Source organism: Xiphophorus hellerii, chromosome 7 (genome assembly GCF_003331165.1).
Source record: "Xiphophorus hellerii strain 12219 chromosome 7, Xiphophorus_hellerii-4.1, whole genome shotgun sequence".
NCBI lineage: Eukaryota > Metazoa > Chordata > Actinopteri > Cyprinodontiformes > Poeciliidae > Xiphophorus > Xiphophorus hellerii.
The window spans coordinates 27425349-27448049 of record NC_045678.1 but is presented as its reverse complement, the minus strand read 5'-3'; the positions used below and the strand labels follow the sequence as shown (position 1 = coordinate 27448049).

Genomic DNA, 22701 nt, shown 5'->3' with positions numbered 1-22701 from the left:
TCAATGACTTCAAGACATGGTAGTGGAACATCAAAATTGGCTGCTGATCCTACCCTTTATTTTAGCATACAGTGGCGAAACACTAAACAATCAAGATGAAAAATTGTGAAAAACATTTTTTGCACCAATGCTTTGAGACCACCCAGCCTCGTTGGCTAAGTTTTCACCTAAAAATTTACAAGACCTCGAATAATAGTTTATGTAATCAATGCATGAATGATGGAAATAATTTGCTAATGATGCTCATAATTTACTCATATCGTAATTCCTGCCCTAAATTAGTAGAAGTTAGAATGTCTTGGGAATAGTATCGTTTTAGTTTATATAGTCCATGTGGTGGAGGTTTCTTTAAGTGTATTGTAACAATGGTGTGATCAATAAAATCATTTAAGCTAACAACTGAGAACATATATAAAAGTTAGCATGATTAATGTCTTCATACTTGTTTTAATTTTAGCATTCACATAAATGCCAGGCACTACTCCATTTTTGAAAGCTTTGAAGTGAAATTTAATTTCAATAAAAAACAAATTGAATGCTATTCTTCTGTCTGCCTTTATTTGCTGAGAAACATTTCTTTAAATATTGATCTTTGTTATAGTATTGACATAAATTCAACAGTAGGATGTACAAAAGCCAAGATCAATCATTCCTGTAAAGAATAATTGTTTTCCTGTTTAGGCACCATATCTCTTGGAGAAAGCCCAGAAAAAATGTTTTTTTTTTCTTTTTGTTTAGTTTCTCTTCCATCATGCTCTTACATATCTGTCTATATATGTGCAGGTGAACAGACCATAAGCAGAGGCAGCGCTAGAGGAGTGGCCAGACAGCTTAGTGTTGAAAAGACGCAAGCATTAAAATATATATGACTTCTGGTTGATGTATCTGTAAAGGTCATGTGTACAAATTTACGCTTATGAAATCAATCTTTGTAGTTTGACTACAAACTACGAGACCGCTAAGAGATAGGAACTTATCTCTTAGAGGAAGAGATATGTTGGGCCTCCAGCCAACATATCTCTTCCTCTAAGAGATAAGTTCTTATACCAGTATTCTGGTTTGAGGAACATTAATCCCACAATGCACCACATTAATGTACTTTCAGTTTCAACATCTGAACAGATCTACGTATTGATGTCCCTTAACTTTCTCCAGCTGAAAAGAAACAAAACTGAAGTTATGAGAAACGATCTGGAGTCAGCACACAGCTTCAGTTTTTACAGCTAGAAACTAGAGATCAGAACCGGACTCTGTGATGGACTCCGACCTGAACGTTCAGAGTCACAGAAGGACAGTTAAAAGTTGGCCTTCTATCACCTGGATGGGAAGACCACACATCGCCATGTTTGTAAACACTAAGTTGTCTGATTGCATTTATTTTTGAACAAAAGGTGGAAGGGAAAAACATGAACTTTATAATAATCATGCTATTTCTTTAATGAGAAAAACAACAGGACAGTTTTAAGATGACTGATCCTTAAGTATGTACTTACTTTAGAAAAAGTCACAATTTTATTTAATATTAGGATGAGTTTAGACAGAAAGGTAGCAAGATCAAGAGACTGAAGACATTTCATTTGGGTAGACTTGATCTGTCACCATCAGACAGAAATTAATTGTAATTCTATAGTAAATTCTTTCACTCACACAACATATACTTTTATTTTATTACCAACACCTACACCAATTGTATTTGATAGAACAAGAAAGAACATGAAAGCACAAAAAACCTATAAGAATAAGAATTTACATTACATGCATTTTATTTCAAATGAATAACATTTGATCAATATTTATCTTTTTTTCAATAATTTGTCCATTCAGGAAACTAAAACTGTATGAAAGACATGCATGCATGATGTCCTTTTTCCTATTTATCACAATCTTTGAGTCTTTGAGGGAAAATGTCCCAGGAGTTTTTCATATAATGCTGAGTCTCCCAGTCTGGCTGAAGAGGCGGATTGTTTAAAGCGATCAAACAGCCCAGCCAGTAGCACTCCGAGGTCAGACGTCTCAGATTCACCATCACATCTTCAGCTTTTTCACCTTCATACTTAGGAAAGGGACTCTGTCAAGGAGAAACTTGTTAAATTTACATTTTAGGCCTTTTAAATCAAACTCTTTCTCTTTTTTTGTCCTGATTTACCTTCAGAAGATCTTTGTTGCTGTGGTACAGAGCCAACTGCAGATTGTGAACTGCCAGCTTTCTGTATCCTTCAACCTGGAACATATGAACCAGGAAGGTAAGGCATATTGCATCACTTCATTATAAAAATAATTTTATTTTCTAAATTCTTTTTATTTGATCTGATCTCTGTTCAATGTGACACTTTCAATGAAAACCACCTTAATACACTTATTTTCTGATTGTCTCCAGTTTCTTGAATTTTAACCAATTACATTTTTGTAATTAATTTCAAGCATGACCTTGTTGTAACATGGATTCTTCTTTTCAAAACAGTTTTTATTTTTTGCTGAATCTGATAATAGAAATTCATTATTTAGTAAAGAACTGGATTAATTGAAATTGCACTTGTACTGGATTAAATTTTAGACCCCTTGATATGAAGCGAACCTGTTTGTCCCTGAAGGCCCCTGTACAGGAGGCAGCAGCATGTTGGCTAAAAGTCTCTTAAGATCACATTTGATGTAAATTAGCATGATATGAATATAATGAACCAATCAGAACTGATACGGTGGAGAAAACGGTCCTAAGGTTGAATACCTTTTGATTTCCCTGCCCACCGCTGGACTGAGTTGATCCAAAAGTCTCCTCTATTTGCTGCTTTTTTCTTATCATTTCTTCTGCTGCTTCTTTAAAGGTTTTCTGCAACAGTGTGTTGGAGTGTTATACAAGTAAAAACCAAAGTTGAATCAAAAGGTATCCAAGCAAAAACAACAATCTCAGTTTACCTGAACCAAAACCCTTGTAAACTCTGGACTGGTTTTATTGGATTTCAGAAGATCTTTGATTCCAGTCCACTTCTCCAGCTTTAGACTGTCATACATTTCAGTCAGTCTGGTTTTACTGACTGGGTCATTCATGCTCTCAGTGTCTCCTGTCTTTATTGAAACAGCCATGTCTTGTGCCAGTCTGTCAAAAGAAAATATGCAGTTTACTAAAAACAATTTCCTCCCTGGATTTAATGAGACAATTCTTTGTGAATGGTTTCCATGTACTGTACCTGTCTTTCAATGATTTCAATTCCTTCCTTATCTTTTTAATAGTAGAACTGCAGAAAATACAAATTAAAGAACTAAAAAATTACTGCTTTCCAAACTTTGTGTACATTTTTGAATGTCAATAATTCTTATGGAAAGAAGTTGAAATGGTTTTATGTAGATAACTAAGCAGCGAATTGTTGAAAAATGTTCAACCTCATCTAACCCAACCTGATCATGAAAAACAAATGCCAAATAATATTAACTACATGTCTTATTCTCTATTTAATATTAGATTTTTTTTTCTTCAAATAAATAAATATTTGTGTGCATGTACAATGTCTGTCAGATAATATATCCGTTCTGTTTTATTACTTTTATGTGTGGGTTTATATATTTGTTTTGCAACCAGATAAATAAACCCATACAATTTGGAGATTCTGCACAACTCTGTGGAAACAGTTTGGATTTTGCTCCTTCATCTTCCGACATAATTGCATATCTTCATAAAGACATGCATGAAGAAATCTAACTGGAAGAGCAGTTAGATCTCTTCCAAACTGTGTTGAATTAGAGCAGAGATTCTGAGATGAACGACTCATGCAGCATTGATGTCCCCAAATGTGCCACTAGAACAATGGTTAAATATTCCCAGAATTACACTCCTGAAACTACTGAAAAAAGCATTAAAGGAAAAGTTGTGGCTGATACTTTGCATCCATTTCCCTCCTGTACTGCCAGATCGATAGCCCTCAATGTAAAAGCTGCATCGTATGAGTACGATGCAGCCTGTGCTGCTAGCCTGTGCTTGTTCTAAATGAATATTAACACTTTCTTCTTTGATTTCCAATTTTGACTTCCAATGATTCACTTCCTGCTAAAGAGCCCCCTGGTGGTTGAAGAAAAATCCACAGAAAGCCGCACCGGGCTATAAGCCGCCTGGTTCAAAGCGTGAGAAAGAAGTAGCGGCTTATAGTGCGAAAAATACGGTAATAATGTCTTTGGTGGATTTTTTTGATATATTAAATAATGCACAATACTCACTCTTTCTTTTTAAGTTCTTCTTTGTAATATGATTCCATCTGTGTCAGACTGGGTTAAAGACAAAAACTTTGTTTACATAAGAGTCGAGAAATACATTTAGAAAATAAACATTGTGAATATTATCAGTGAACAGTCAATGCAGCATTTTTGCTGGTTAGAATAGAATAGAAGTTAGAATAGCCATTCTATTCAAGTAGGACTCACATTTCTTACATATATTTTTACTAGTATTTAAATTATTCTGCTTTAACTTTTTGACAACTAATTGAATTTATAAAAACACAATACATAATCATACATAGAAAACTTAAAGTAAGCCCACATGCAGATCAACTGTTTTTGTTTTTTTCTTTTTTTGCTCATAAATTGTCTAAATAAACTATTTAGGGCTCTATCTTTATGTTTCTGTGAATTGTTGCGTTTTTGTGCAATTCTTCTACTTCAGCATTATTTAGTCTAAAATTGGGTTCTGCTTTCAGAAGGAGGTTAGTTATGCTTTAAAGTTACTGCAAAATCTGGTATTTTGAAATCACTGTGGAAAATAAATAACTTCTTTAAAAAGAAAGTTTTTGAAAAAAATAAACATAAAATGAATATTTGTTAGAAATAACAGAGTAAGGATAAGCATGGTGCAGAAAAGCTATGAAGAAATTAGATTTTTGTTCAGAAAGTTACTGAAGCAAATGTACATAGATACTAGTCACCTTTTTTAATCAACGAGCTTTCTTGGTGTTTACACTTATATTATTGTTTTAACTTTCAGTTTTAGAAATTATTCATTCAATCTAAATGATTTCTTAAAATGAGTCAAATATTTATCTGCTTTCAGTTGTTTTTCCTCGGTTTTTTTAAAAGACTTCTGGAGATAAAAATGATGTTGGTTCAAATAAGTCATAGCAGCAATAAAAGAGCTAATTATCTGCTTTATATCTGTTATAAAGCAGGTAATGAATCAACAGAGACATGACATTTAACATGTCTCATTAGTGAGACATGTTAAATCAAAATATGAATATTTCTTACTGATCGCTTTGTTGTTTGTTGGTTTCTTCCTTCATGTCTTCAGAACTGTTAAAGATGTTTATTAATTAGCTTTATTCTTAAAATTTATCAACATCCTCAAAAGTTTTAATCTTACCAAGGAAATATAATCATTTTCCATGTTATTTAAAAGATTTCATACCTGCTTTGAATTGGATTATTGTCACTTTTGTGGTCATGATGATTACTGTGGATCAAAAGAAATTATATTAAGAAGTTCCCAAATCATCAACAGAACAAAACTTTAATTGAACAATTAGATATAAAATTTTTGTCATGTCTTATGAAATCATATTTATAAAAATACATACTTCTCTTCCTGATGTTTATTTTCTGCTTCCTCTGTCTCAGCAGGCCTGTTCACAACATGTTACATTAATTTCAAGCAGATTTTTCTCAAACTCTCCAAACTGTTTATCTGATTTTACGCTTTTGAAATTATTCAATCAAAAATATTTCCTAATATCGGTCAAAAAATTACCCGGTTTCAGGTTTATTTTCTCCATTTTTGGTTGAAAGACTTCTACAGAGTAAAAATGATATTGGTTCAAATTGTTTATTGTTGTTATAAAGCAGGTAATGAATCAACAGAAGAAACATTTTCAAAATATGAATATTTCTTACTGATCGCTTTGCTGTTTGTTGGTTTCTTCTTTCATGTCGGTTAAACTGTTAAAAACATATAAAATTATTAAAAACATGGATTCTTTCCTAATGTCCATATTTGGCTTAAACTTTAATAAACTTTTTCTCTGTATAAAGTAAATCTAGTTTCAGACAGTTTATATAATTGACCTGTTTTCAGTTTCTTCTTTACTCTTGTCTTCCTGAACATGTCTGTGGATTAAAAATACTTTGTTTAAAACTGAGTCTTATTGAAGAAAATAAATTTATCAAAGAAAAAGTCCTGAGAAAGTAATTCTTGGATTGGGTCTTTCACATTCCATCAAATCATATTTATAAAAATACATACTTCTCTTCCTGATGTTTATTTTCTGCTTCCTCTGTCTCAGCAGGCCTGTTCACAACATGTTACATTAATTTCTAGCCAAATATTCTAAAACTCTCCAAACTGTTTATCTGAGTTTACACTTTTGAAATTATTCAATCAAAAATATTTCCTAATATCGGTCAAATAATTACCCGCTTTTAGGTTTATTTTCTCCATTGTTGGTTGAAAGACTTCTACAGAGTAAAAATTATATTGGTTCAAATTGTTTATTGTTGTTATAAACAACAATGAATCAACAGAGGAAACATTGAGACATGTTCCATCAAAATATGAATATTTCTTACTGATCGCTTTGTTGTTTGTTGGTTTCTTCCTTCATGTCTTCAGAACTGTTACAGATATTTATTAATTAGTTATTTTTCTAAAATTGATCAACGTCCTCAAAGGTTTGAGTTTTGCTAATGAAATATAATAATTTTCAGCATTTTTAAAAAGATTTTATACCTGCTTTGCTTATCAGTCTTTTGGTCATGATGATTACTGTGGATGAAAAAAATGACATTAAGGAATTCCCAAATCATCAACAGAGGAAAACTTTAATTAGGCCGTTAGATATTAAAAATGTTGTCATGTCTTATGAAATCATATTTATAAAAATACATACTTCTCTTCCTGATGTTCTTTTTCTGGTTCCTCTGTCTCAGCAGGCCTGTTCACAACATGTTACATTAATTTCAAACAGATTTTTCTCAGATTTTTAAAATTGTTTATGGGATATTATTCATTCAATCTAAAATATTTCTGAAAATTGGTCAAATGCTTACTTGCTTTCAGGTTTATTTTCTTTATTTTCATTTGAAAGACTTCTACAGAGTAAAAATGATATTGGTTCAAATTGTTTATTGTTGTTATAAAGCAGGTAATGAATCAACAGAGGAAACATTTTCAAAATATGAATATTTCTTACTGATCGCTTTGCTGTTTGTTGGTTTCTTCCTTCATGTCAGTTATACTGTTAAAAATATATAAAATTATTAAAAACATGGATTCTTTCCTAATGTCCATATTTGGCTTAAACTTTAATAAACTTTTTCTCTGTATAAAGTAAATCTAATTTCAGACAGTTTATATAATTGACCTGCTTTCAGTTTCTTCTTTACTCTTGTCTTCCTGAACATGTCTGTGGATTAAAAATACTTTGTTTAAAACTGAGTCTTATTGAAGAAAACACATTTATCAAAGAAAAAGTCCTGAGAAAATAATTCTTGGATTGGGTCTTTCACATTCCATCTAATCATATTTATAAAAATACATACTCCTCTTCCTGATGTTTATTTTCTGCTTCCTCTGTCTCAGCAGGCCTGTTCACAACATGTTACATTAATTTCTAGCCAAATATTCTAAAACTCTCCAAACAGTTTATCTGAGTTTACACTTTTGAAATTATTCAATCAAAAATATTTCCTAATATCGGTCAAATAATTACCCGCTTTTAGGTTTATTTTCTCTATTTTTGCTTGAAAGACTTCTACAGAGTAAAAATTATATTGGTTCAAATTGTTTATTGTTGTTATAAACAACAATGAATCAACAGAGGAAACATTGAGACATGTTCCATCAAAATATGAATATTTCTTACTGATCGCTTTGTTGTTTGTTGGTTTCTTCCTTCATGTCTTCAGAACTGTTACAGATATTTATTAATTAGTTATTTTTCTAAAATTGATCAACGTCCTCAAAGGTTTGAGTTTTGCTAATGAAATATAATAATTTTCAGCATTTTTAAAAAGATTTTATACCTGCTTTGCTTATCAGTCTTTTGGTCATGATGATTACTGTGGATGAAAAAAATGACATTAAGGAATTCCCAAATCATCAACAGAGGAAAACTTTAATTAGGCCGTTAGATATTAAAAATGTTGTCATGTCTTATGAAATCATATTTATAAAAATACATACTTCTCTTCCTGATGTTCTTTTTCTGGTTCCTCTGTCTCAGCAGGCCTGTTCACAACATGTTACATTAATTTCAAACAGATTTTTCTCAGATTTTTAAAATTGTTTATGGGATATTATTCATTCAATCTAAAATATTTCTGAAAATTGGTCAAATGCTTACTTGCTTTCAGGTTTATTTTCTTTATTTTCATTTGAAAGACTTCTACAGAGTAAAAATGATATTGGTTCAAATTGTTTATTGTTGTTATAAAGCAGGTAATGAATCAACAGAGGAAACATTTTCAAAATATGAATATTTCTTACTGATCGCTTTGCTGTTTGTTGGTTTCTTCCTTCATGTCAGTTATACTGTTAAAAATATATAAAATTATTAAAAACATGGATTCTTTCCTAATGTCCATATTTGGCTTAAACTTTAATAAACTTTTTCTCTGTATAAAGTAAATCTAATTTCAGACAGTTTATATAATTGACCTGCTTTCAGATTCTTCTTTACTCTTGTCTTCCTGAACATGTCTGTGGATTAAAAATACTTTGTTTAAAACTGAGTCTTATTGAAGAAAACACATTTATCAAAGAAAAAGTCCTGAGAAAATAATTCTTGGATTGGGTCTTTCACATTCCATCTAATCATATTTATAAAAATACATACTCCTCTTCCTGATGTTCTTTTTCTGCTTCCTCTGTCTCAGCAGGCCTGTTCACAACATGTTACATTAATTTCTAGCAGATTTTTCTCAAACTCTCCAAACTGTTTATCTGCTTTTACTCTTTTGAAATTATTCAATCAAAAATATTTTCTAATATCGGTCAAATAATTACCCGCTTTTAGGTGTATTTTCTCCATTGTCGGTTGAAAGACTTCTACAGAGTAAAAATGATATTGTTTCAAATTGTTTATTGTTGTTATAAACAACAATGAATCAACAGAGGAAACATTGAGACATGTTCCATCAAAATATTAATATTTCTTACTGATCGCTTTGCTGTTTGTTGGTTTCTTCCTTCATGTCTTCAGAACTGTTAAAGATATTTATTAATTAGCTTTATTCTTAAAATTTATCAAAATCCTCAAAAGTTTTAATTTTACCAAGGAAATATAATCATTTTAAACATTATTTAAAAGATTTCATACCTGCTTTGAATTGGATTATTGTCACTGTTTTGGTCATGATGATTACTGTGGATCAAAAGAAATGATACTAAGAAATTCCCAAATCATCAACAGAACAAAACTTTAATTGAACAATTAGATATTAAATATTTTGTCATGTTTTATGAAATCATATTTATAAAAATACATACTTCTCTTCCTGATGTTCTTTTTCTGCTTCCTCTGTCTCAGCAGGCCTGTTCACAACATGTTACATTAATTTCTAGCCAAATATTCTAAAACTCTCCAAACTGTTTATCTGATTTTACGCTTTTGAAATTATTCAATCAAAAATATTTCCTAATATCGGTCAAATAATTACCCGCTTTTAGGTTTATTTTCTCCATTGTTGGTTGAAAGACTTCTACAGAGTAAAAATGATATTGGTTCAAATTGTTTATTGTTGTTATAAACAACAATGAATCAACAGAGGAAACATTGAGACAAGTTCCATCAAAATATGAATATTTCTTACTGATCGCTTTGCTGTTTGTTGGTTTCTTCCTTCATGTCATCAGAACTGTTGAAGATTTTTATTAATTAGTTATTTTTCTAAAATTGATCAACATCCTCAAAGGTTTTAGTTTTGCTAATGAAATATAATAATTTTCAAAATTTTTAAAAAGATTTTATACCTTCTTTGCTTATCAGTGTTTTGGTCATGATGATTACTGTGGATCAAAAGAAATGATAATAAGAAATTCCCAAATCATCAACAGAACAAAACTTTAATTGAACAATTAGATATTAAAAATTTTGTCATGTCTTATGAAATCATATTTATAAAAATACATACTTCTCTTCCTGATGTTCATTTTCTGCTTCCTCTGTCTCAGCAGGCCTGTTCACAACATGTTACATTAATTTCAAACAGATTTTTCTCAAATTTTTTAAACTGTTTATGGGATATTATTCATTCAATCTAAAATATTTCTGAAAATTGGTCAAATGCTTACTTGCTTTCAGGTTTATTTTCTTTATTTTCATTTGAAAGACTTCTGCAGAATAAAAATGATATTGGTTCAAATTGTTTATTGTTGTTATAAACAACAAAGAATCAACAGAGGAAACATTGATACATGTTCCATCAAAATATGAATATTTCTTACTGATCGCTTTGCTGTTTGTTGGTTTCTTCCTTCATGTCTTCAGAACTGTTAAAGATTTTATTAATTAGTTATTTTTCTAAAATTGATCAACGTCCTCAAAGGTTTTAATTTTGGTAATGAAATATAATAATTTTCAGCATTTTTCAAAAGATTTTATACCTGCTTTGCTTATCAGTCTTTTGGTCATGATGATTACTGTGGATCAAAAAAATGACATTACGAAATTTCCAAATCATCAACAGAGGAAAACTTTAATTAGGCCGTTAGATATTAAATATTTTGTCATGTCTTATGAAATCATATTTATAAAAATACATACTTCTCTTCCTGATGTTCTTTTTCTGGTTCCTCTGTCTCAGCAGGCCTGTTCACAACATGTTACATTAATTTCAAACAGATTTTTCTCAAATTTTTAAAACTGTTTATGGGATATTATTCATTCAATCTAAAATATTTCTGAAAATTGGTCAAATGCTTATTTGCTTTCAGGTTTATTTTCTTTATTTTCATTTGAAAAACTTCTGCAGAAAAAAAATGATATTGGTCCAAATTGTCTTATTGAAGAAAATAAATTTATCATAGAAAAGGTCCTGAGAAAATAATTCTTGGATTGGGTCTTTCACATTCCATCAAATCATATTTATAAAAATACATACTTCTCTTCCTGATGTTCATTTTCTGCTTCCTCTGTCTCAGCAGGCCTGTTCACAACATGTTACATTAATTTCTAGCTAAATATTCTAAAACTCTCCAAACTGTTTATCTGATTTTACGCTTTTGAAATTATTCAATCAAAAATATTTCCTAATATCGGTCAAATAATTACCCGCTTTTAGGTTTATTTTCTCCATTGTTGGTTGAAAGACTTCTACAGAGTAAAAATGATATTGGTTCAAATTGTTTATTGTTGTTATAAACAACAATGAATCAACAGAGGAAACATTGAGACAAGTTCCATCAAAATATGAATATTTCTTACTGATCGCTTTGTTGTTTGTTGGTTTCTTCCTTCATGTCATCAGAACTGTTGAAGATTTTTATTAATTAGTTATTTTTCTAAAATTGATCAACGTCCTCAAAGGTTTTAGTTTTGCTAATGAAATATAATAATTTTCAAAATTTTTAAAAAGATTTTATACCTGCTTTGCTTATCAGTGTTTTGGTCATGATGATTACTGTGGATCAAAAGAAATTATATTAAGAAATTCCCAAATCATCAACAGAACAAAACTTTAATTGAACAATTAGATATTAAAAAGTTTGTCATGTCTTATGAAATCATATTTAGAAAAATACATACTTCTCTTCCTGATGTTCATTTTCTGCTTCCTCTGTCTCAGCAGGCCTGTTCACAACATGTTACATTAATTTCAAACAGATTTTTCTCAAATTTTTTAAACTGTTTATGGGATATTATTCATTCAATCTAAAATATTTCTGAAAATTGGTCAAATGCTTACTTGCTTTCAGGTTTATTTTCTTTATTTTCATTTGAAAGACTTCTGCAGAATAAAAATGATATTGGTTCAAATTGTTTATTGTTGTTATAAACAACAAAGAATCAACAGAGGAAACATTGAGACATGTTCCATCAAAATATGAATATTTCTTACTGATCGCTTTGCTGTTTGTTGGTTTCTTCCTTCATGTCTTCAGAACTGTTAAAGATTTTATTAATTAGTTATTTTTCTAAAATTGATCAACGTCCTCAAAGGTTTTAATTTTGGTAATGAAATATAATAATTTTCAGCATTTTTCAAAAGATTTTATACCTGCTTTGCTTATCAGTCTTTTGGTCATGATGATTACTGTGGATCAAAAAAATGACATTAAGAAATTTCCAAATCATCAACAGAGGAAACCTTTAATTAGGCCGTTAGATATTAAAAATTTTGTCATGTCTTATGAAATCATATTTATAAAAATACATACTTCTCTTCCTGATGTTCTTTTTCTGCTTCCTCTGTCTCAGCAGGCCTGTTCACAACATGTTACATTAATTTCAAACAGATTTTTCTCAAATTTTTAAAACTGTTTATGGGATATTATTCATTCAATCTAAAACATTTCTGAAAATTGGTCAAATGCTTATTTGCTTTCAGGTTTATTTTCCTTATTTTCATTTGAAAAACTTCTGCAGAAAAAAAATGATATTGGTCCAAATTGTCTTATTGAAGAAAATAAATTTATCAAAGAAAAAGTCCTGAGAAAGTAATTCTTGGATTGGGTCTTTCACATTCCATCAAATCATATTTATAAAAATACATACTTCTCTTCCTGATGTTTATTTTCTGCTTCCTCTGTCTCAGCAGGCCTGTTCACAACATGTTACATTAATTTCTAGCCAAATATTCCAAAACTCTATAAATTGTTTATCTGATTTTACACTTTGGAAATTATTCAATCAAAAATATTTCCTAATATCGGTCAAATAATTACCCGCTTTTAGGTTTATTTTCTCCATTTTTGGTTGAAAGACTTCTACAGAGTAAAAATTATATTTGTTCAAATTGTTTATTGTTGTTATAAACAATAATTAATCAACAGAGGAAACATTGAGACATGTTCCATCAAAATATGAATATTTCTTACTGATCGCTTTGCTGTTTGTTGGTTTCTTCCTTCATGTCTTCAGAACTGTTACAGATATTTATTAATTAGCTTTATTCTTAAAATTTATCAACATCCTCAAAAGTTTTAATCTTACCAAGGAAATATAATCATTTTCCACGTTATTTAAAAGATTTCATACCTGCTTTGAATTGGATTGTTGTCACTTTTGTGGTCATGATGATTACTGTGGATCAAAAGAAATGATATTAAGAAATTCCCAAATCATCAACAGAGCAAAACTTTAATTGAACAATTAGATATTAAATTTTTATCATGTCGTATGAAATCATATTTACAAAAATACATACTTCTCTTCCTGATGTTCTTTTTCTGCTTCCTCTGTCTCAGCAGGCCTGTTCACAACATGTTACATTAATTTCTAGCCAAATATTCTAAAACTCTCCAAACTGTTTATCTGCTTTTACACTTTTGAAATTATTCAATAAAAAATATTTCCTAATGTCGGTCAAATAATTACCCGCTTTTAGGTTTATTTTCTCCATTTTTGGTTGAAAGACTTCTACAGAGTAAAAATGATATTGGTTCAAATTGGTTATTGTTGTTATAAAGCAGGTAATGAATCAACAGAAGAAACATTTTCAAAATATGAATATTTCTTACTGATCGCTTTGCTGTTTGTTGGTTTCTTCCTTCATGTCAGTTATACTGTTAAAAATATATAAAATTATTAAAAACATGGATTCTTTCCTAATGTCCTTATTTGGCTTAAACTTTAATAAACTTTTTCTCTGTATAAAGTAAATCTAGTTTCAGACAGTTTATATAATTGACCTGCTTTCAGTTTCTTCTTTACTCTTGTCTTCCTGAACATGTCTGTGGATTAAAAATAATTTGTTTAAAACTGAGTCTTATTGGAGAAAATACATTTATCAAAGAAAAAGTCCTGAGAAAGTAATTCTTGGATTGGGTCTTTCACATTCCATCAAATCATATTTATAAAAATACATACTTCTCTTCCTGTTGTTCATTTTCTGCTTCCTCTGTCTCAGCAGGCCTGTTCACAACATGTTACATTAATTTCTTGTAGATTTTTCTCAAACTCTATAAACTGTTTATCTGATTTTACTCTTTTGAAATTATTCAATCAAAAATATTTCCTAATATCGGTCAAATAATTACCCGCTTTCAGGTTTATTTTCTCCATTTTTGGTTGAAAGACTTCTACAGAGTAAAAATGATATTGGTTCAAATTGTTTATTGTTGTTATAAACAACAATGAATCAACAGAGGAAACATTGATACATGTTCCATCAAAATATGAATATTTCTTACTGATCGCTTTGCTGTTTGTTGGTTTCTTCCTTCATGTCTTCAGAACTGTTAAAGATTTTATTAATTAGTTATTTTTTCTAAAATTGATCAACGTCCTCAAAGGTTTTAATTTTGGTAATGAAATATAATAATTTTCAGCATTTTTCAAAAGATTTTATGCCTGCTTTGCTTATCAGTCTTTTGGTCATGATGATTACTGTGGATCAAAAAAATGACATTAAGAAATTTCCAAATCATCAACAGAGGAAAACTTTAATTAATCCGTTAGATATTAAATATTTTGTCATGTCTTATGAAATCATATTTATAAAAATACATACTTCTCTTCCTGATGTTCTTTTTCTGCTTCCTCTGTCTCAGCAGGCCTGTTCACAACATGTTACATTAATTTCAAACAGATTTTTCTCAAATTTTTAAAACTGTTTATGGGATATTATTCATTCAATCTAAAATATTTCTGAAAATTGGTCAAATGCTTATTTGCTTTCAGGTTTATTTTCCTTATTTTCATTTGAAAAACTTCTGCAGAAAAAAAATGATATTGGTCCAAATTGTCTTATTGAAGAAAATAAATGTATCAAAGAAAAAGACCTGAGAAAGTAATTCTTGGATTGGGTCTTTCACATTCCATCAAATCATATTTATAAAAATACATACTTCTCTTCCTGATGTTTATTTTCTGCTTCCTCTGTCTCAGCAGGCCTGTTCACAACATGTTACATTAATTTCTAGCAGATTTTTCTAAAACTCTCCAAAATGTTTATCTGATTTTACGGTTTTGAAATTATTCAATCAAAAATATTTCCTAATATCAGTCAAATAATTACCCGCTTTTAGGTGTTTTTTCTCCATTTTTGGTTGAAAGACTTCTACAGAGTAAAAATGATATTGGTTCAAATTGTTTATTATTGTTATAAAGCAGGTAATGAATCAACAGAGGAAACATTTTCAAAATATGAATATTTCTTACTGATCGCTTTGCTGTTTGTTGGTTTCTTCCTTCATGTCAGTTATACTGTTAAAAATATATAAGATTATTAAAAACATGGATTCTTTCCTAATGTCCATATTTGGCTTAAACTTTAATAAACTTTTTCTGTATAAAGTAAATCTAGTCTCAGACAGTTTATATAATTGACCTGCTTTCAGTTTCTTCTTTACTCTTGTCTTCCTGAACATGTCTGTGGATTAAAAATACTTTGTTTAAAACTGAGTCTTATTGAAGAAAATAAATTTATCAAAGAAAATGTCCTGAGAAAGTAATTCTTGGATTGGGTCTTTCACATTCCATCAAATCATATTTATAAAAATACATACATCTCTTCCTGATGTTCATTTTCTGCTTCCTCTGTCTCAGCAGGCCTGTTCACAACATGTTACATTAATTTCTAGCAGATTTTTCTCAAACTCTCCAAACTGTTTATCTGATTTTACACTTTTGAAATTATTCAATCAAAAATATTTCCTAATATCGGTCAAATAATTACCCGCTTTTAGGTTTATTTTCTCCATTTTTGGTTGAAAGACTTCTACAGAGTAAAAATGATATTGGTTCAAATTGTTTATTGTTGTTATAAACAACAAAGAATCAACAGAGGAAACATTGAGACATGTTCCATCAAAATATGAATATTTCTTACTGATCGCTTTGCTGTTTGTTGGTTTCTTCCTTCATGTCTTCAGAACTGTTGAAGATTTTTATTAACTAGTTATTTTTCTAAAATTGATCAACGTCCTCAAAGGTTTTAGTTTTGCTAATAAAATATAATAATTTTCAGCATTTTTCAAAAGATTTTATACCTGCTTTGCTTATCAGTCTTTTGGTCATGATGATTACTGTGGATCAAAAAAATGACATTACGAAATTTCCAAATCATCAACAGAGGAAAACTTTAATTAATCCGTTAGATATTAAAAATGTTGTCATGTCTCATGAAATCATATTTACAAAAATACATACTTCTCTTCCTGATGTTCTTTTTCTGCTTCCTCTGTCTCAGCAGGCCTGTTCACAACATGTTACATTAATTTCAAACAGATTTTTCTCAAATTTTTAAAACTGTTTATGGGATATTATTCATTCAATCTAAAATATTTCTGAAAATTGGTCAAATGCTTATTTGCTTTCAGGTTTAGTTTCTTTATTTTCATTTGAAAAACTTCTGCAGAAAAAAAATGATATTGGTCCAAATTGTCTTATTGAAGAAAATAAATTTATCATAGAAAAAGTCCTCAGAAAGTAATTCTTGGATTGGGTCTTTCACATTCCATCAAATCATATTTATAAAAATACATTCTTCTCTTCCTGCTGTTCATTTTCTGCTTCCTCTGTCTCAGCAGGCCTGTTCACAACATGTTACATTAATTTCAAACAGATTTTTCTAAAACTCTCCAAACTGTTTATCTGATTTTACGCTTTTGAAATTATTCAATCAAAAATATTTCCTAATATCGGTCAAATAATTACCCGCTTTTAGGTTTATTTTCTCCATTTTCATTTGAAAGACTTCTACAGAGTAAAAATGATATTGGTTCAAATTGTTTATTGTTGTTATAAAAAACAATGAATCAACAGAGGAAACATTGAGACATGTTCCATCAAAATATGAATATTTCTTACTGATCGCATTGTTGTTTGTTGGTTTCTTCCTTCATGTCATCAGAACTGTTGAAGATTTTTATTAATTAGTTATTTTTCTAAAATTGATCAACGTCCTCAAAGGTTTTAGTTTTGCTAATGAAATATAATAATTTTCAAAATTTTTAAAAAGATTTTATACCTGCTTTGCTTATCAGTCTTTTGGTCATGATGATTACTGTGGATCAAAAGAAATGATAATAAGAAATTCCCAAATCATCAACAGAACAAAACTTTAATTGAACAATTAGATATTAAAAATTTTGTCATGTCTTATGAAATCATATTTAGAAAAATACATACTTCTCTTCCTGATGTTCATTTTCTGCTTCCTCTGTCTCAGCAGGCCTGTTCACAACATGTTACATTAATTTCAAACAGATTTTTCTCAAATTTTTAAAATTGTTTATGGGATATTATTCATTCAATCTAAAATATTTCTGAAAATTGGTCAAATGCTTATTTGCTTTCAGGTTTATTTTCTTTATTTTCATTTGAAAAACTTCTGCAGAAAAAAAATGATATTGGTCCAAATTGTCTTATTGAAGAAAATAAATTTACCAAAGAAAAAGTCCTGAGAAAGTAATTCTTGGATTGGGTCTTTCACATTCCATCAAATCATATTTATAAAAATACATACTTCTCTTCCTGATGTTCTTTTTCTGCTTCCTCTGTCTCAGCAGGCCTGTTCACAACATGTTACATTAATTTCTAGCCAAATATTCTAAAACTCTCCAAACTGTTTATCTGATTTTACACTTTTGAAATTTTTCAATCAAAAATATTTCCTAATATCGGTCAAATAATTACCCGCTTTTAGGTTTATTTTCTCCATTTTTGGTTGAAAGACTTCTACAGAGTAAAAATGATATTGGTTCAAATTGTGTATTGTTGTATTAAACAACAATGAATCAACAGAGGAAACATTGAGACAAGTTCCATCAAAATATGAATATTTCTTACTGATCGCTTTGCTGTTTGTTGGTTTCTTCCTTCATGTCTTCAACACTGTTGAAGATTTGTATGAATTAGCTTTATTCTTAAAATTTAACAACATCCTAAAAAGTTTTAATCTTATCAAGGAAATATAAACATTTTCCACATTATTTAAAAGATTTCATACCTGCTTTGAATTGGATTATTGTCACTTTTGTGGTCATGATGATTACTGTGGATCAAAAGAAGTGATACTAAGAAATTCCCAAATTATCAACAGAGCAAAACTTTAATTGAACAATTAGATATTAAATATTTTGTCATGTTTTATGAAATCATATTTATAAAAATACATACTTCTCTTCCTGATGTTCTTTTTCTGCTTCCTCTGTCTCAGCAGGCCTGTTCACAACATGTTACATTAATTTCTAGCCAAATATTCTAAAATTCTCCAAACTGTTTATCTGATTTTACATTTTTGAAATAATTCAATCAAACATATTTCCTAATATCTGTCAAATAATTACCAGCTTTTAGGTTTATTTTCTCCTTTTTTGCTTGAAAGACTTCTACAGTGTAAAAATGATATTGGTTCAAATTGTTTATTGTTGTTATAAAAAACAATGAATCAACAGAGGAAACATTGAGACATGTTCCATCAAAATATGAATATTTCTTACTGATCGCTTTGTTGTTTGTTGGTTTCTTCCTTCATGTCTTCAGAACTGTTGAAGATTTTTATTAATTAGTTATTTTTCTAAAATTGATCAACGTCCTCAAAGGTTTTAGTTTTGCTAATGAAATATAATAATTTTCAAAATTTTTAAAAAGATTTTATACCTTCTTTGCTTATCAGTCTTTTGGTCATGATGATTACTGTGGATAAAAAAAATGACATTAAGGAATTCCCAAATCATCAACAGAGGAAAACTTTAATTAGGCCGTTAGATATTAAAAATTTTGTCATGTCTTATGAAATCATATTCATAAAAATACATACTTCTCTTCCTGATGTTCTTTTTCTGCTTCCTCTGTCTCAGCAGGCCTGTTCACAACATGTTACATTAATTTCTAGCCAAATATTCTAAAATTCTCCAAACTGTTTATCTGCTTTTACACTTTTGAAATAATTCAATCAAACATATTTCCTAATATCGGTCAAATAATTACCCGCTTTTAGGTGTTTTTTCTCCATTGTTGGTTGAAAGACTTCTACAGAATAAAAATGATATTGGTTCAAATTGTTTATTGTTGTTATAAAGCAGGTAATGAATCAACAGAGGAAACATTTTCAAAATATGAATATTTCTTACTGATCGCTTTGCTGTTTGTTGGTTTCTTCCTTCATGTCAGTTATACTGTTAAAAATATATAAAATTATTAAAAACATGGATTCTTTCCTAATGTCCATATTTGGCTCAAACTTTAATAAACTTTTTCTGTATAAAGTGAATCTAGTTTCAGACAGTTTATATAATTGACCTGCTTTCAGTTTCTTCTTTACTCTTGTCTTCCTGAACATGTCTGTGGATTAAAAATACTTTGTTTAAAACTGAGTCTTATTGAAGAAAATAAATTTATCAAAGAAAAAGTCCTGAGAAAGTAATTCTTGGATTGGGTCTTTCACATTCCATCAAATCATATTTATAAAAATACATACTTCTCTTCCTGATGTTTATTTTCTGCTTCCTCTGTCTCAGCAGGCCTGTTCACAACATGTTACATTAATTTCTAGCAGATTTTTCTCAAACTCTATAAACTGTTTATCTGATTTTACACTTTTGAAATTATTCAATCAAAAATATTTCCTAATATCGGTCAAATAATTACCCGCTTTCAGGTGTTTTTTCTCCATTTTTGGTTGAAAGACTTCTGCAGAGTAAAAATGATATTGGTTCAAATTGTTTATTGTTGTTATAAACAACAAAAAATCAACAGAGGAAACATTGAGACATGTTCCATCAAAATATGAATATTTCTTACTGATCGCTTTGCTGTTTGTTGGTTTCTTCCTTCATGTCTTCAGAACTGTTAAAGATTTGTATGAATTAGCTTTATTCTTACAATTTATCAACATCCTCAAAAGTTTTAATCTTACCAAGGAAATATAATCATTTTCCACGTTATTTAAAAGATTTCATACCTGCTCTGAATTGGATTATTGTCACTTTTGTGGTCATGATGATTACTGTGGATCAAAAGAAATGATAATAAGAAATTCCCAAATCATCAACAGAACAAAACTTTAATTGAACAACTAGATATTAAATTTTTATCATGTCTTATGAAATCATATTTATAAAAATACATACTTCTCTTCCTGATGTTCATTTTCTGCTTCCTCTGTCTCAGCAGGCCTGTTCACAACATGTTACATTAATTTCTAGCAGATTTTTGTAAAACTCTCCAAACTGTTTATCTGATTTTACGCTTTTGAAATTATTCAATCAAAAATATTTCCTAATATCGGTCAAATAATTACCCGCTTTTAGGTGTATTTTCTCCATTTTTGGTTGAAAGACTTCTACAGAGTAAAAATGATATTGGTTCAAATTGTTTATTGTTGTTATAAAGCAGGTAATGAATCAACAGAGGAAACATTTTCAAAATATGTTCCATATTTGGCTTAAACTTTAATAAACTTTTTCTCTGTATAAAGTAAATCTAGTCTCAGACAGTTTATATAATTGACCTGCTTTCAGTTTCTTCTTTACTCTTGTCTTCCTGAACATGTCTGTGGATTAAAAATACTTTGTTTAAAACTGAGTCTTATTGAAGAAAATAAATTTACCAAAGAAAAAGTCCTGAGAAAGTAATTTTTCTTACTGATCGCTTTGCTGTTTGTTGGTTTCTTCTTCCATGTCCATTTTGCTGTTGGAAAAATCTAAAATTATTATCAAGCATGGATTATTCCCTATTGCAATAAAATGGTTTGAACTTTAATAGATTTTTTTCTGTATGAAGTGAAACTATTTGCCTATCATTCATATAATTTACCAGCTTCCAGAAGATGCACTCCTGCCGCCACCTACAAAATACCTCAGTGGGCAGTTGCTCTTGTTTCCCATTTCAGAACTTGCCACTAATTTTGAGTTTTCTGAAATGATTGAAAACTTCCATCAAATTCTGTTTGGTAATACGCCTGTGTTCACTTTGTTTTGCCTCATTGTTCTTTACTACTTTGAGATTTGTGTAGATTGAAAATGATATTAGCTACAAGCTGCTTCCGATCACAGAATTCGTCCCAAATGTTGAGCAGGGAAAATTTGTTTGAGGGAAAAAGTAACATAGTAAATAAATAGAGGCTAAGACAAATGATTAAAAAGTATCAGCAAAATAAGACATATTTCTATCTTTTGTATTTATTTATATAATATCAATCATATGAAATAATTTCTTTACAGATAATGCAAAACCCCAGTTTGGGTTCTGTATAAAATATGATGTAAGCCCAATATTAACTGTGTTGTTTCATCCCAAACAGTTTTAGAGTTAATTAATTAAACCTCAGAGTCAGCAGCAATGATGAGTTTTATGCTCTGTTATTGCGCAATAACCAGTCCTGCCCTAAACTTCACATCTACCATGGACTGACTACTGACCAGCTCTCCGTCTAATGGGTCCGGAAAACCTCTAAACCCTTGAGTCTGACCTTGAGACAGGTGTAGGGGAGATATTCTGTCTAAGCTGGTGTGGAGAGATTTATCTAGCCTTTAACTACCTACAGTCCAAAAATTATGACTCTTTTCAGTTAAGAAGCAATTCGCTGAGTAGTCCTCACAACTGCATAACTTCTATAATCACTCTTGTTAACGGTAGCTCTCTCTCTATCAATAACATACATTTATTTCAGACTAGATGATTTTTAATGGCTCAACATAAACCCCAAGGTCATTATTTTACCAACACTAAAGGAATTTCTGAAGCCACCACATTTCTAGAAACATGTTCATAAGTTTTACACTAATTAGAGGAACCATAAAATAATAGATGACTCAATTAATTTCACTGTCCACAAATCTTACAGAATACATTCATACAGAAGACATTCACTCAGCAGCCAATTTGTGATGCACAGTTGAGTCTATGTCAAGAAGAGCTACAGCAGTTCTGGAAGATACAGGTCTATCTACAAATATAGAGACATCAGTAGGTCTTTTAATTGTAGAAAATTAACTGGTTCCAGTTCATTGTCATGATGAAATCAGGATTTGTTATAAAAACAAAACATTTCACATGTGGCTTAACATCTGGTCCCAAATGGTTTCTCTTCCTAAAAGTGTGAATCCAGACAAAGGAACTGATATCATCCATTCAACGTAACATGATGCTAGGTCCAATTTCAGGGACAGATTTTATCTCTGCTGCATCCTGACTGATTACAAATGTTAACAAACCCACTATGTGCAATAAGGTACCATCACCACAAGGATCTATGTTTTAACACACTTCCTATCTGTCTCACAGAAGAGGTTTGTGTTGCAATCTAACATCTTTTTATCAGAAAAAGAACTATTGTCTCTTAATAATTTCAAAAAATATGTTTTAAGTAATAATGCAAGAAATCTATAAGATGTATTTCATTGCTGTTTTTTCTTTCCAATTTTCATTCCGTTTAAGGAATGATTAAATTTTCCTACCTTATGATTTTGACTTCTCAGTGTCCACACGCTCCGTTTGGTTTCCCTTGCCTCTTCTCGGTCGCTGTCGGTTTGACTTTGCTCAAGAAGTAACTAAAATGTAAAAGTTGCTGTTGGTTCTCCAACATCTTACAGAACAGGTTTCACAGCTTCAGGAAAAA

General features: G+C 30.0%; 2 protein-coding genes across 19 annotated transcripts in view; one reads left to right on the top strand and one right to left on the bottom strand.

The window, feature by feature from the left end:
* Window positions 1–22701, top strand: part of LOC116723461 (heat shock 70 kDa protein 12A-like) — a 276564-nt gene that overhangs the window by 2453 nt on the left and 251410 nt on the right. The gene's annotated exons all lie outside the window — the stretch shown is intronic.
* On the bottom strand, window positions 1457–22650 carry LOC116723459 (high mobility group nucleosome-binding domain-containing protein 5-like). 18 transcript variants are annotated; one of them, XM_032568404.1, is made up of 39 exons: window positions 22541–22650; window positions 20727–20771; window positions 20593–20634; window positions 19214–19258; window positions 19071–19112; window positions 18901–18945; window positions 18741–18776; window positions 17928–17972; window positions 15466–15507; window positions 15297–15341; window positions 14647–14691; window positions 14327–14371; window positions 13826–13867; window positions 13655–13699; window positions 13342–13386; window positions 12193–12228; window positions 12034–12078; window positions 11247–11288; window positions 10740–10784; window positions 9294–9338; window positions 9134–9178; window positions 8633–8674; window positions 8462–8506; window positions 8319–8360; window positions 8159–8203; window positions 7999–8034; window positions 7839–7883; window positions 7338–7379; window positions 7167–7211; window positions 7024–7065; window positions 6864–6908; window positions 6043–6084; window positions 5872–5916; window positions 4207–4254; window positions 3186–3233; window positions 2914–3094; window positions 2726–2827; window positions 2147–2221; window positions 1457–2068 (listed from the first exon to the last, which is right to left on the bottom strand). In XM_032568404.1, the coding sequence occupies exons 2-39, from the start codon at window positions 20765–20767 to the stop codon at window positions 1871–1873; spliced, it is 2031 nt and encodes a 676-aa protein (XP_032424295.1). In that variant the 5' UTR covers window positions 20768–20771; window positions 22541–22650; the 3' UTR covers window positions 1457–1870. The 18 variants fall into 18 exon arrangements, with proteins under 18 accessions (XP_032424295.1, XP_032424297.1, XP_032424296.1 ...); XM_032568406.1 differs by lacking the exons at window positions 14327–14371; window positions 14647–14691 and adding an exon at window positions 14984–15028; XM_032568405.1 differs by lacking the exon at window positions 14327–14371.